Genomic DNA, 13,441 nt, shown 5'->3' on the forward strand with positions numbered 1-13,441 from the left:
CCACTCACTGGGAGTCTGGTCTGGATCATGTTAGCTCCCCACTCACTGGGAGTCTGGTCTGCATCATGTTAGTTAACCACTCACTGGGAGTCTGGTCTGCATCACGTTACCTCCCAACTCACTGGGAGTCTGGTCTACATCATGTTACCTCCCAACTCACTGGGAGTCTGGGCTGCAGCATGTTAGCTCCCCACTCACTGGGAGTCTGGTCTACAGCATGTTACCTCCCAACTCACTGGGAGTCTGGTCTGCATCACGTTACCTCCCCACTCACTGGGAGTCTGGGCTGCAGCATGTTAGTTAACCACTCATGCTGCACAGAAGTTAACACACTTGAATAATGCGACACGGCGGCACGTAGAAATGTTGAAACTGTTCATTACTGTTCGCAAAAACAATGTCCATACAGGCTAGAACACTTCACAATGCAAGAAGATACCGGTAGCTTCCAGCAATTGTAGGCTAACGGTCCTTGCTATGATAGCTGACAGCTAAAGCTAACATCAATTCACTACCCTAGTACTTTGTTTTTGATAATATGCTAACCATAACGCAAAATATGCTGATTTCAAAGCTGATTGCCACCAAAATCTTTGTTCATTCACTTATTCAGTCTCTCTCTCACGTCTCTCCGAAATATGATCTATTGCCTCAGCAAACTGACTGTGCTCCGAAGGGCCGCCCCCCTCTTGCCTTGACATCATTACTGGTTAAAGAGACAAAGCACATTATTTCTATGTTATTGATCATAACAATCAAATAAGTTCCAAATGGAAGGGAAACAGACTGGAGCCCCATGAAACATGCATCCACCTGTATTATGAATAGGTCTAGGCTGCATCTTGATTTACCCAGTTTATCAGTAGAGATTTACCATTCAAATAAATGATTACCATTATGTTGTTATGTAGGTAGATTGGTAAAAGGTCAAAACAAAGTCGGATTGATTGTGTGATTGATTCCTTAATGCATACATGACTGTCTCTGACGTAAAACATGTCAAATGTAATGATGTTGAACTGTAATGTAATGATATTGAACTGTAATGTAATGATGTTGAACTGTAATGTAATGATATTGAACTGTAATGTAATGATGTTGAACTGTAATGTAATGATGTTGAACTGTAATGTAATGATGTTGAACTGTAATGTAATGATGTTGAACTGTAATGTAATGATGTTGAACTGTAATGATGTTGAACTGTAATGTAATGATGTTGAACTGTAATGTAATGATGTTGTAATGTAATGATATTGAACCATAATGTAATGATATTGAACCATAATGTAATGATGTTGAACTGTAATGTAATGATGTTGAACTGTAATGTAATGATATTGAACTGTAATGTAATGATGTTGAACTGTAATGTAATGATGTTGAACTGTAATGTAATGATGTTGAACCATAATGTAATGATGTTGAACTGTAATGTAATGATGTTGAACTGTAATGTAATGATGTTGTAATGTAATGATATTGAACTGTAATGTAATGATGTTGTAATGTAATGATGTTGAACTGTAATGTAATGATGTTGTAATGTAATGATATTGAACTGTAATGTAATGATGTTGAACTGTAATGTAATGATGTTGAACTGTAATGTAATGATGTTGAACTGTAATGTAATGATGTTGAACTGTAATGTAATGATGTTGAACTGTAATGTAATGATATTGAACTGTAATGTAATGATGTTGAACTGTAATGTAATGATGTTGAACTGTAATGTAATGATGTTGAACCATAATGTAATGAAGTTGAACTGTAATGATGTTGAACTGTAATGTAATGATGTTGAACTGTAATGTAATGATGTTGAACTGTAATGTAATGATGTTGAACTGTAATGTAATGATGTTGAACTGTAATGATGTTGTAATGTAATGATGTTGAACTGTAATGTAATGATGTTGAACTGTAATGTAATGATGTTGAACTGTAATGATGTTGTAATGTAATGATGTTGAACTGTAATGTAATGATGTTGAACTGTAATGTAATGATGTTGAACTGTAATGTAATGATGTTGAACTGTAATGATGTTGTAATGTAATGATGTTGAACCGTAATGTAATGATGTTGAACTGTAATGTAATGATGTTGAACTGTAATGTAATGATGTTGAACCATAATGTAATGATGTTGAACTGTAATGTAATGATGTTGAACTGTAATGTAATGATATTGAACTGTAATGTAATTATGTTGAACTGTAATGTAATGATGTTGTAATGTAATGATATTGAACTGTAATGTAATGATGTTGAACTGTAATGTAATGATGTTGAACTGTAATGTAATGATGTTGAACCATAATGTAATGATGTTGAACTGTAATGTAATGATGTTGTAATGTAATGATGTTGTAATGTAATGTAATGATGTTGTAATGTAATGATGTTGTAATGTAATGATGTTGTAATGTAATGATATTGAACTGTAATGTAATGATGTTGAACTGTAATGTAATGATATTGAACTGTAATGTAATGATGTTGAACTGTAATGTAATGATGTTGTAATGTAATGATATTGAACTGTAATGTAATGATATTGAACTGTAATGTAATGATGTTGAACTGTAATGTAATGATATTGAACCGTAATGTAATGATATTGAACTGTAATGTAATGATGTTGAACTGTAATGTAATGATGTTGCAATGTAATGATGTTGAACTGTAATGTAATGATGTTGTAATGTAATGATGTTGTAATGTAATGATGTTGAACTGTAATGTAATGATGTTGAACTGTAATGTAATGATGTTGAACTGTAATGTAATGATGTTGAACTGTAATGTAATGATATTGAACTGTAATGTAATGATGTTGAACTGTAATGTAATGATGTTGTAATGTAATGATGTTGAACTGTAATGTAATGATGTTGAACTGTAATGTAATGATGTTGAACTGTAATGTAATGATGTTGAACTGTAATGTAATGATGTTGAACTGTAATGTAATGATGTTGAACTGTAATGTAATGATGTTGTAATGTAATGATGTTGAACTGTAATGTAATGATGTTGAACTGTAATGTAATGATGTTGAACTGTAATGTAATGATGTTGAACTGTAATGTAATGATGTTGTAATGTAATGATGTTGAACTGTAATGTAATGATGTTGCAATGTAATGATGTTGAACTGTAATGTAATGATGTTGTAATGTAATGATGTTGTAATGTAATGATGTTGAACTGTAATGTAATGATGTTGAACTGTAATGTAATGATGTTGAACTGTAATGTAATGATGTTGAACTGTAATGTAATGATGTTGAACTGTAATGTAATAATGTTGAACTGTAATGTAATGATGTTGAACTGTAATGTAATGATGTTGAACTGTAATGATGTTGTAATGTAATGATGTTGAACTGTAATGTAATGATGCAGTCTAGTCAGTACGCCACGCGTGACCTGTTAAGTCTAGTCAGTACGCCACTCGTGACCTGTTAAGTCTAGTCTTGAGTGTGTAAATGTTGCTCCATCCAAATTGAGAATTTCATCCTCTAACAATTTGCTGGTAAACAAGCTATTGAATTCATCATTTACTCCTGTATTGATCAGATCATCATTTACTCCTGTATTGATCAGATCATCATTCATCCTGGAACCATTTATTAATTTGACTATTTTTATTATTCAACTTTGACCTGTTGTTGTGTTTCTCTGATACCAGCTCTAGAAAACGTTACCAATTCATGAATCTGATATTAGGCTCATCAGATATACAGAACCTTTAGATAAATCAATTATTACTATTTTTGACTTATAGTGTTATTGTGAAGATAACTCCTAAGTCAGGTCTTCTTAGAAGACAATTTTTGTCCAATAATTGACTGATAACGAATATGAATCATCCTAGAGACGGTCATAATTTATAGTAATAATTTGACCAATATCCCCTAGAGAGACTCTCTGCACTTTAGAGATGATTTGCACTGACTACCCACACACACCAAACCCTCACCCACACACCCAACCCTCACCCACACATCCAACCCACACACACCCAACCCTCACCCACACACCCAACCCTCACCCACACACACCAAACCCTCACCCACACACTAAACCCTCACCCACACATCAAACCCTCACCCACACATCCAACCCTCACCCACACACACCAAACCCTCACCCACACACCCAACCCTCACCCACACATCCAACCCTCACCCACACATCCAACCCTCACCCACACACACCAAACCCTCACCCACACACCCAACCCTCACCCACACATCCAACCCTCACCCACACACCCAACCCTCACCCACACACCCAACCCTCACCCACACACCCAACCCTCACCCACACATCCAACCCTCACCCACACACACCAAACCCTCACCCACACATCCAACCCTCACCCACACACCCAACCCTCACCCACACATCCAACCCTCACCCACACACCCAACCCTCACCCACACATCCAACCCTCACCCACACACACCAAACCCTCACCCACACATCCAACCCTCACCCACACATCCAACCCTCACCCACACACCCAACCCTCACCCACACATCCAACCCTCACCCACACATCCAACCCTACCCACACATCCAACCCTCACCCACACATCCAATCCTCACCCACACACCCAACCCTCACCCACACATCCAAACCTCACCCACACACCCAACCCTCACCCACACATCCAACCCTCACCCACACATCCAACCCTCACCCACACATTCAACCCTCACCCACACATCCAACCCTCACCCACACACCCAACCCTCACCCACACATCCAACCCTCACCCATAAACACACATCCAAACCTCACCCACACACCCAACCCTCACCCACACACCCAACCCTCACCCACACATCCAACCCTCACCCACACACCCAACCCTCACCCACACATCCAACCCTCACCCACACACCCAACCCTCACCCACACATACAACCCTCACCCACACATCCAACCCTCACCCACACATCCAACCCTCACCCACACACCCAACCCTCACACCCAACCCTCACCCACACACCCAACCCTCACCCACACACCCAACCCTCACCCACACACACCAAACCCTCACCCACACATCCAATAACAGGTTCTAACAGGCTGTAACAGGTTCTAACAGGCTGTAACGGGTTCTAACAGGCTGTAACAGGTTCTAGTCAGTACGCCGCGCGTGACCTGTTAAGTCTAGTCAGTACGCCACGCGTGACCTGTTAAGTCTAGTCTTGAGTGTGTAAATGTTGCTCCATCCAAATTGAGAATATCATCCTCTAACAATTTGCTGGTAAACAAGCTATTGAATTCATCATTTACTCCTGTATTGATCAGATCATCATTTACTCCTGTATTGATCAGATCATCATTCAGGCTGTAACAGGTTCTAACAGCCTGTAACAGGTTCTAACAGGCTATAACAGGTTCTAACAGGCTATAACAGGTTCTAACAGGCTAGAAGAGGTTATAGATAGACTAGTGTCCTTCATCAGAAGTAACTGACTGTTGATTTATTCAGTGTGTGTGTGTGTGTGTGTGTGTGTGTTTGCGTGTGTGTGTGTGTGTGTATGTGTGTGTATGTTTGCTGTGTGTGTGTTTTTCTCCAGTATCGTCAGTGTGAAGGAGACCAGGCTAACATCTCTAGTGGCCAACATCTTCGTCGGAGTGTCAGTGTTTCTGCTACCAGTTCCTCTCCAGTGGATCCCCAAACCTGTCCTCTACGGGCTCTTCCTTTACATCGCACTCACATCTATAGAGGGGAACCAGATGTGTGACCGCATGGCCCTGCTTCTCAAAGAACAGGTTAATGACCACATGGTGACCACATGGCCCTGCTTCTCAAAGAACAGGTTAATGACCACATGGCCCTGCTTCTCAAGAACAGGTTAATGACCACATGGCCCTGCTTCTCAAAGAACAGGTTAATGACCACATGGCCCTGCTTCTCAAAGAACAGGTTAATGACCACATGGCCCTGCTTCTCAAGAACAGGTTAATGACCACATGGTCCTGCTTCTCAAAGAACAGGTTAATGACCACATGGTGACCACATGGCCCTGCTTCTCAAGAACAGGTTAATGACCACATGGTGACCACATGGCCCTGCTTCTCAAGAACAGGTTAATGACCACATGGTGACCACATGGCCCTGCTTCTCAAAGAACAGGTTAATGACCACATGGTGACCACATGGCCCTGCTTCTCAAAGAACAGGTTAATGACCACATTTACATTTTAGTCATTTAGCAGACGCTCTTATCCAGAGCGACTTACAGTTAGTGAATACATTATTTTATTTTTTATACTGGCCCCCCGTGGGAAACGAACCCACAACCCTGGCGTTGCAAACGCCATGGTCCATCAACTGAGCTACATCCCTGCCGGCCATTCCCTCCCCTACCCTGGACGACGCTGGGCCAATTGTGCGCCGCCCATGAGTCTCCCGGTCTCGGCCGGCTGCGACAGAGCCTGGACTCGAACCAGGATCTCTAGTGCCACAGTTAGCACTGCGATGCAGTGCCTTAGACCACTGCGCCACTCAGGAGACAAGGTGACCACATGGCCCTGCTTCTCAAGAACAGGGCAGGGCCACATATTGACTACACGTCTATTGGTGGGTTATTGTAATGGCCACAGGGCTTTGCAGATCAAAACAACGGTATTATCCTTTACGCACAGTTTAAACCAGCACATCTTTTGGAGACCACCGACCAACAGATGGCACTGTTAAATCAGTAAACAAGTTCATTGGTCTCTCTCTCTCTCTCCTCTCCTCTCCTCTCCTCTCCTCTCCTCTCCTCTCCTCTCCTCTCCTCTCCTCTCCTCTCCTCTCCTCTCCTCTCCTCTCCTCTCCTCTCCTCTCCTCTCCTCTCCTCTCCTCTCACCTCCCCCTAGACATCCTACCCACCTGCCCACTACATCCGTAAGGTCCCCCAGAGGAAGATCCACTTCTTCACCTTCCTGCAGATGATGCAGTTACTTGTGCTGTGTGGCTTTGGCATGTCCCCTCTACCCTACATGAAGATGACGTTCCCTCTCCTTATGGTACTGCTTATCCCTATCAGGTACAACACAGTGTATATTACACCACACACTAGGTAGTACACTAAGGCATGTCCCCTCTACCCTACATGAAGATGACGTTCCCTCTCCTTATGGTACTGCTTGTACCTATCAGGTACAACACAGTGTATATTACACCACACACTAGGTAGTACACTAAGGCATGTCCCCTCTACCCTACATGAAGATGACGTTCCCTCTCCTTATGGTACTGCTATCAGGTACTAGATACTGTACACGGTACTTTATAAAATGGATGCTGGCTGGAACCTTACGTAACCCCGCCCACTTGACCCAGTTATTGATCAAACATGTCCTTCAACTTCCTTCCTGACAAACAGGCAAAACCATCGTTAAATATGAATTACATTTGTCAAAACTATTACATTAAGTACACAGAATTCGAAAGATACAGTGGGGAGAACAAGTATTTGATACACTGCCGATTTTGCAGGTTTTCCTACTTACAAAGCATGTAGAGGTCTGTAATTTTTATCATAGGTACACTTCAACTGTGAGAGACGGAATCTAAAACAAAAATCCAGAAAATCACATTGTATGATTTTTATGTAATTAATTTGCATTTTATTGCATGACATAAGTATTTGATACATCAGAAAAGCAGAAGTTAATATTTGGTACAGAAACCTTTGTTTGCAATTACAGAGATCATACGTTTCCTGTAGGTCTTGACCAGGTTTGCACACACTGCAGCAGGGATTTTGGCCCACTCCTCCATACAGACCTTCTCCAGATCCTTCAGGTTTCGGGGCTGTCGCTGGGCAATACGGACTTTCAGCTCCCTCCAAAGATTTTCTATTGGGTTCAGGTCTGGAGACTGGCTAGGCCACTCCAGGACCTTGAGATGCTTCTTACGGAGCCACTCCTTAGTTGCCCTGACTGTGTGTTTCGGGTCGTTGTCATGCCGGAAGACCCAGCCACGACCCATCTTCAATGCTCTTACTGAGGAAAGGAGGTTGTTGGCCAAGATCTCGCGATACATGGCCCCATCCATCCTCCCCTCAATACGGTGCAGTCGTCCTGTCCCCTTTGCAGAAAAGCATGAGCATGCTTTGTAATGTTTCTAAAACAATAAATGTATTACTAGTAAGAAGTAATATGGTATATTGTTTAATTTCATTTAACCAAAATATCACGAGACCAAAGAATTCACCTGCCCCTTTAAGGGTGGGTGGTTACCGTGGTAACGTGACTGGAGTCATGTTTGTGCCTATGAGATTGAGAGTCTGACCTGTAGAAGAGATGTCTTCTCTTCCCTGGCAGTTGAATCTCAAACATTGAAAAACAACCTAGCTTGTGAACTAAACAATGTAAATAGCCAAGAAACACAAGGACAACGTCTCACTTCAGTGGACTTTCGCTTCAAGTAAATTAGACTAACTGTTATGCCTGTGTATTCATGGATGCCAAGAGAAGCCAGGCATCCCCAAAAAATCTGTGTTTCATAATTGTCCTTTTCCAATTCGCAAGAGGCTGAATATATCTCACAGGAGAAGGCATCCGAGCGAGCGAAACAGCGCCCCCTTTGTCCCTCTAGGTGTAGGCCATCTGATGCTGTCTGGTCCAAATGAGTATGACATTTGTTGCCGCCCGTAGCATTGAAGGCAAGGGAAGCCAGCGAACATCAGGCTTCCCTTGACAAAAAAGTATAAAAAATGTGCCAATCAGCGTTGAGCTAAACTGAGCGAGCTCAACTGTGAATGGTCCTGGCGCACCAAGAAAAAGTATCAAAGGAAGCCAGTTTGGATTTGGCTTCACTCCTTTCAAATCCCATTGAGAGCATACGTCATTGACAGAAACAACTTGAATTGTTGCATCTCGTTGTGTTGTTGTCCTCCAGTGGCTAGCTAGCTAGCTAAAATTGTCATTTTCCTAAATTAGCTATGGATGTAGATAGGGATTTGGACTTAATTCTTCGTACTGGCCAATGATTATAATGGCAATTCTGATCCAACCATTAATCCATACATTGTGCCCCTGGCCTGAGAGGATGGAAGTTCAATATGTAGCTAGATGTAGAAGGCTAATGCTAACTAGCTAACGTTGCCCATGAATGGAAGTTAGGCTAGCTAGCTAGCATTTTAGCCACGTAGCCTCGGACAACAACAAATAAAAGCGTGTTCTGTATGACAGAGTCATAGACCGTTACGTCAACAGGAAAGAGAGGAGGATGACTGTGCACACAGCCACCAGCCAGGCAGTGTTGCAGTGCGAGGTGGGACAGGCTATAGGATTCCTAGTTCTTTTACTTTGTGCGATTTAATTTACCACCTATGAAACAAAACGGCAGAATTACTTTGAAACAGCTACTGCAGCATCTATTTTGCTATAAATGTGATCATACTTTGCTATTTTTATTCACAATTGCGAGTGAAATGCTCCCCCTGTGGAGCCCCGTACCCCAACGGCCGTGCGCCTCCCGAATGTTGTAACAATGCTGAGGGCTCTGTATAGCTCCGCACTGACATGATTGGTTGACGGTAGGTGGGGGCGGGAGGTCCTGTGATTGGTTGACGGTAGGTGGGGGCGGGAGGTCCTGTGATTGGTTGACGGTAGGTGGGGGCGGGAGGTCCTGTGATTGGTTGACGGTAGGTGGGGGCGGGAGGTCCTGTGATTGGTTGACGGTAGGTGGGGGCGGGAGGTCCTGTGATTGGTTGACGGTAGGTGTGGGCGGGAGGTCCTGTGATTGGTTGACGGTAGGTGAGGGCGGGAGGTCCTGTATAAACACAAACTCACTTCCTTGACAACTTCCTTCACAACAGCTCAGCAAAGCCCAAAAAGTTTTAATTACGATGTTGTCATAACATACAACATTAATGTTCTAGACGTTGCAAGAGCGTTCATGTGTCAAGTTTTCCACATGTAATTGATTAAATTACAGTTGTTGTCCATACCAAAAAGTGAAGTGTCACTTACAGCTTACCATGTACAGTAGACTACAGACAATATGTTCCTCCACCTTTTAATGCGGACTGCTATAGATGGTTGTCTACTAACTTCCCTGTTAGCTAGTGATAGGTAGTGATAGGTAGTGGTAGGTAGTGGTAGGTAGTGATAGGTAGTGATAGGTAGTGGTAGGTAGTGATAGGTAGTGATAGGTGGTGATAGGTGGTGATAGGTGGTGATAGGTAGTGATAGGTAGTGATAGGTAGTGGTAGGTAGTGATAGGTGGTGATAGGTAGTGGTAGGTAGTGATAGGTAGTGGTAGGTAGTGATAGGTAGTGATAGGTGGTGATAGGTGGTGATAGGTAGTGATAGGTAGTGGTAGGTAGTGATAGGTAGTGATGGGTAGTGATAGGTAGTGATAGGTAGTGGTAAGTAGTGATAGGTAGTGATAGGTAGTGATAGGTAGTGGTAGGTAGTGGTAGGTAGTGATAGGTAGTGATAGGTAGTGATAGGTGGTGATAGGTAGTGATAGGTAGTGATAGGTAGTGATAGGTGGTGATAGGTAGTGGTAGGTAGTGATAGGTGGTGATAGGTAGTGATAGGTAGTGATAGATGGTGGTAGGTGGTGATAGGTAGTGATAGGTAGTGATAGGTAGTGATAGGTGGTGGTAGGTAGTGGTAGGTAGTGATAGGTAGTGGTAGGTAGTGGTAGGTAGTGATAGGTAGTGGTAGGTAGTGATAGGTAGTGATAGGTAGTGATAGGTAGTGATAGGTAGTGATAGGTAGTGGTAGGTAGTGATAGGTAGTGGTAGGTAGTGGTAGGTAGTGATAGGTGGTGATAGGTAGTGATAGGTAGTGATAGGTAGTGGTAGGTAGTGATAGGTAGTGATAGGTAGTGGTAGGTAGTGGTAGGTAGTGATAGGTAGTGATAGGTGGTGATAGGTAGTGATATGTAGTGGTAGGTAGTGATAGGTAGTGGTAGGTAGTGGTAGGTAGTGGTAGGTAGTGATAGGTGGTGATAGGTAGTGATAGGTAGTGATAGGTAGTGGTAGGTAGTGATAGGTAGTGGTAGGTAGTGGTAGGTAGTGATAGGTAGTGATAGGTAGTGGTAGGTAGTGGTAGGTAGTGATAGGTAGTGATAGGTAGTGGTAGGTAGGGATAGGTAGTGATAGGTAGTGATAGGTAGTGGTAGGTAGTGATAGGTAGTGGTAGGTAGTGATAGGTAGTGATAGGTAGTGGTAGGTAGTGATAGGTAGTGGTAGGTAGTGGTAGGTAGTGATAGGTGGTGATAGGTAGTGGTAGGTAGTGATAGGTAGTGGTAGGTAGTGGTAGGTAGTGATAGGTAGTGGTAGGTAGTGGTAGGTAGTGATAGGTAGTGATAGGTAGTGGTAGGTAGGGATAGGTAGTGATAGGTAGTGATAGGTAGTGATAGGTAGTGGTAGGTATTGATAGGTAGTGGTAGGTAGTGATAGGTAGTGGTAGGTAGTGATAGGTAGTGATAGGTAGTGGTAGGTAGTGGTAGGTAGTGATAGGTAGTGATAGGTAGTGGTAGGTAGTGATAGGTAGTGATAGGTAGTGGTAGGTAGTGATAGGTAGTGATAGGTAGTGGTAGGTAGTGATAGGTAGTGGTAGTGATGCTGGTCCTATTTGAAACATTACCATCTACTAGCAGCATTTACCTGACAGATTCAGCAGCTTGAAAACCCCATTAGAGAAAAAAGCTTGAAAACCCCATTTTTATTTTAGTTTCAGTTTTTGTGTACAATAATAACCTTGGTATGGGACACGAGATAAAGTGCATTCAAGTCCAGGCATGCAATTACTCTCACTGCCATCAGCGTTGACATTGTGTCAAAAGTCTGACGTAAAAAATTATATATTAAATTTTTTCAATATTTTTGGGGAATTGCCATATCTTTCAATTCTGTGCACGTCATTTAATAGTTTTGACAAATGTAATTTATATTTAACGACATTACCAGCTGTTTGTCAAAGCGCCGGAAGCTCAAATACAACCAAAACCAAATTGTCTATCCCTTGTTGCCAAGCTGCATAAGGTGGATACAGTACCCACTAACTGGTAATACATAAGGTGGATACAGTACCCACTAACTGATAATACATAAGGTGGATACAGTACCCACTAACTGATAATACATAAGGTGGATACAGTACCCACTAACTGATAATACATAAGGTGGATACAGTACCCACTAACTGGTAATACATAAGGTGGATACAGTACCCACTAACTGGTAATACATAAGGTGGATACAGTACCCACTAACTGATAATACATAAGGTGGATACAGTACCCACTAACTGGTAATACATAAGGTGGATACAGTACCCAATAACTGATAATACATACGGTGGATACAGTACCCACTAACTGATAATACATAAGGTGGATACAGTACCCACTAACTGGTAATACATAAGGTGGATACAGTACCCTGAGTGGGGCAGTGGTCTAAGGCACTGCATCGCAGTGCTAACTGTGCCACTAGAGATCCTGGTTCGAATCCAGGTTCTGTCGCAGCCGGCCGCGACCGGGAGACCCATGGGGCGGCGCACAATTGGCCCAGCGTCGTCCAGGGCAGGGGAGGGAATGGCCGGCAGGGATGTAGCTCAGTTGATAGAGCATGGCGTTTGCAACGCCAGGGTTGTGGGTTCGATTCCCACGGGGGGCCAGTATAAAAATTAATAATAATATGTATTCACTAACTGTAAGTCGCTCTGGATAAGAGCGTCTGCTAAATGACTAAAATGTAAAATGTAAATGTACCCAATAACTGATAATATATAAGGTAATACATAAGGTGGATACAGTACCCACTAACTGATAATACATAAGGTGGATACAGTACCCACTAACTGGTAATACATAAGGTGGAAACAGTACCCACTAACTGATAATACATAAGGTGGATACAGTACCCACTAACTGGTAATATATAAGGTGGATACAGTACCCACTAACTGATAATACATAAGGTGGATACAGCACCAACTAACTGATAATACAAAAGGTGGATGCATACCCAATAACTGATAATACATACTGTGGATACAGTACCCACTAACTGGTAATACATAAGGTGGATACAGTACCCAATAACTGATAATACATACTGTGGATACAGTACCCACTAACTGGTAATACATAAGGTGGATACATTACCCACTAACTGATAATACATAAGGTGGATACAGTACCCACTAACTGGTAACACATAAGGTGGATACAGTACCCACTAACTGGTAATACATCAGGTGGATACAGTACCCACTAACTGGTAATACATAAGGTGGATACAGTACCCAATAACTTATAATACATACAGTGGATACAGTACCCACTAACTGATAATACATAAGGTGAATACAGTATCCAATAACTTATAATACATACAGTGGATACAGTACCCACTAACTGGTAATACATAAGGTGAATACAGTATCCAATAAC

At 42.1% G+C, this 13,441-nt stretch overlaps 1 protein-coding gene across 1 annotated transcript in view; it reads left to right on the forward strand.

Moving 5' to 3' along the window:
• The window catches only part of LOC311121494 (solute carrier family 4 member 11-like), a gene marked incomplete at both ends in the record, with an annotated part of 170,904 nt that overhangs the window by 156,165 nt on the left and 1,298 nt on the right, over window positions 1-13,441 (forward strand). The window contains 2 exons of the mRNA XM_084195976.1: window positions 5,607-5,802; window positions 6,895-7,064. Coding sequence (XP_084052102.1) covers window positions 5,607-5,802; window positions 6,895-7,064 — 366 coding nt within the window. The remainder of the gene's footprint in view (window positions 1-5,606; window positions 5,803-6,894; window positions 7,065-13,441) is intronic.

Source organism: Coregonus lavaretus, assembly GCF_964263955.1.
Source record: "Coregonus lavaretus genome assembly, contig: HAP1_SCAFFOLD_404, whole genome shotgun sequence".
Lineage (NCBI taxonomy): Eukaryota > Metazoa > Chordata > Actinopteri > Salmoniformes > Salmonidae > Coregonus > Coregonus lavaretus.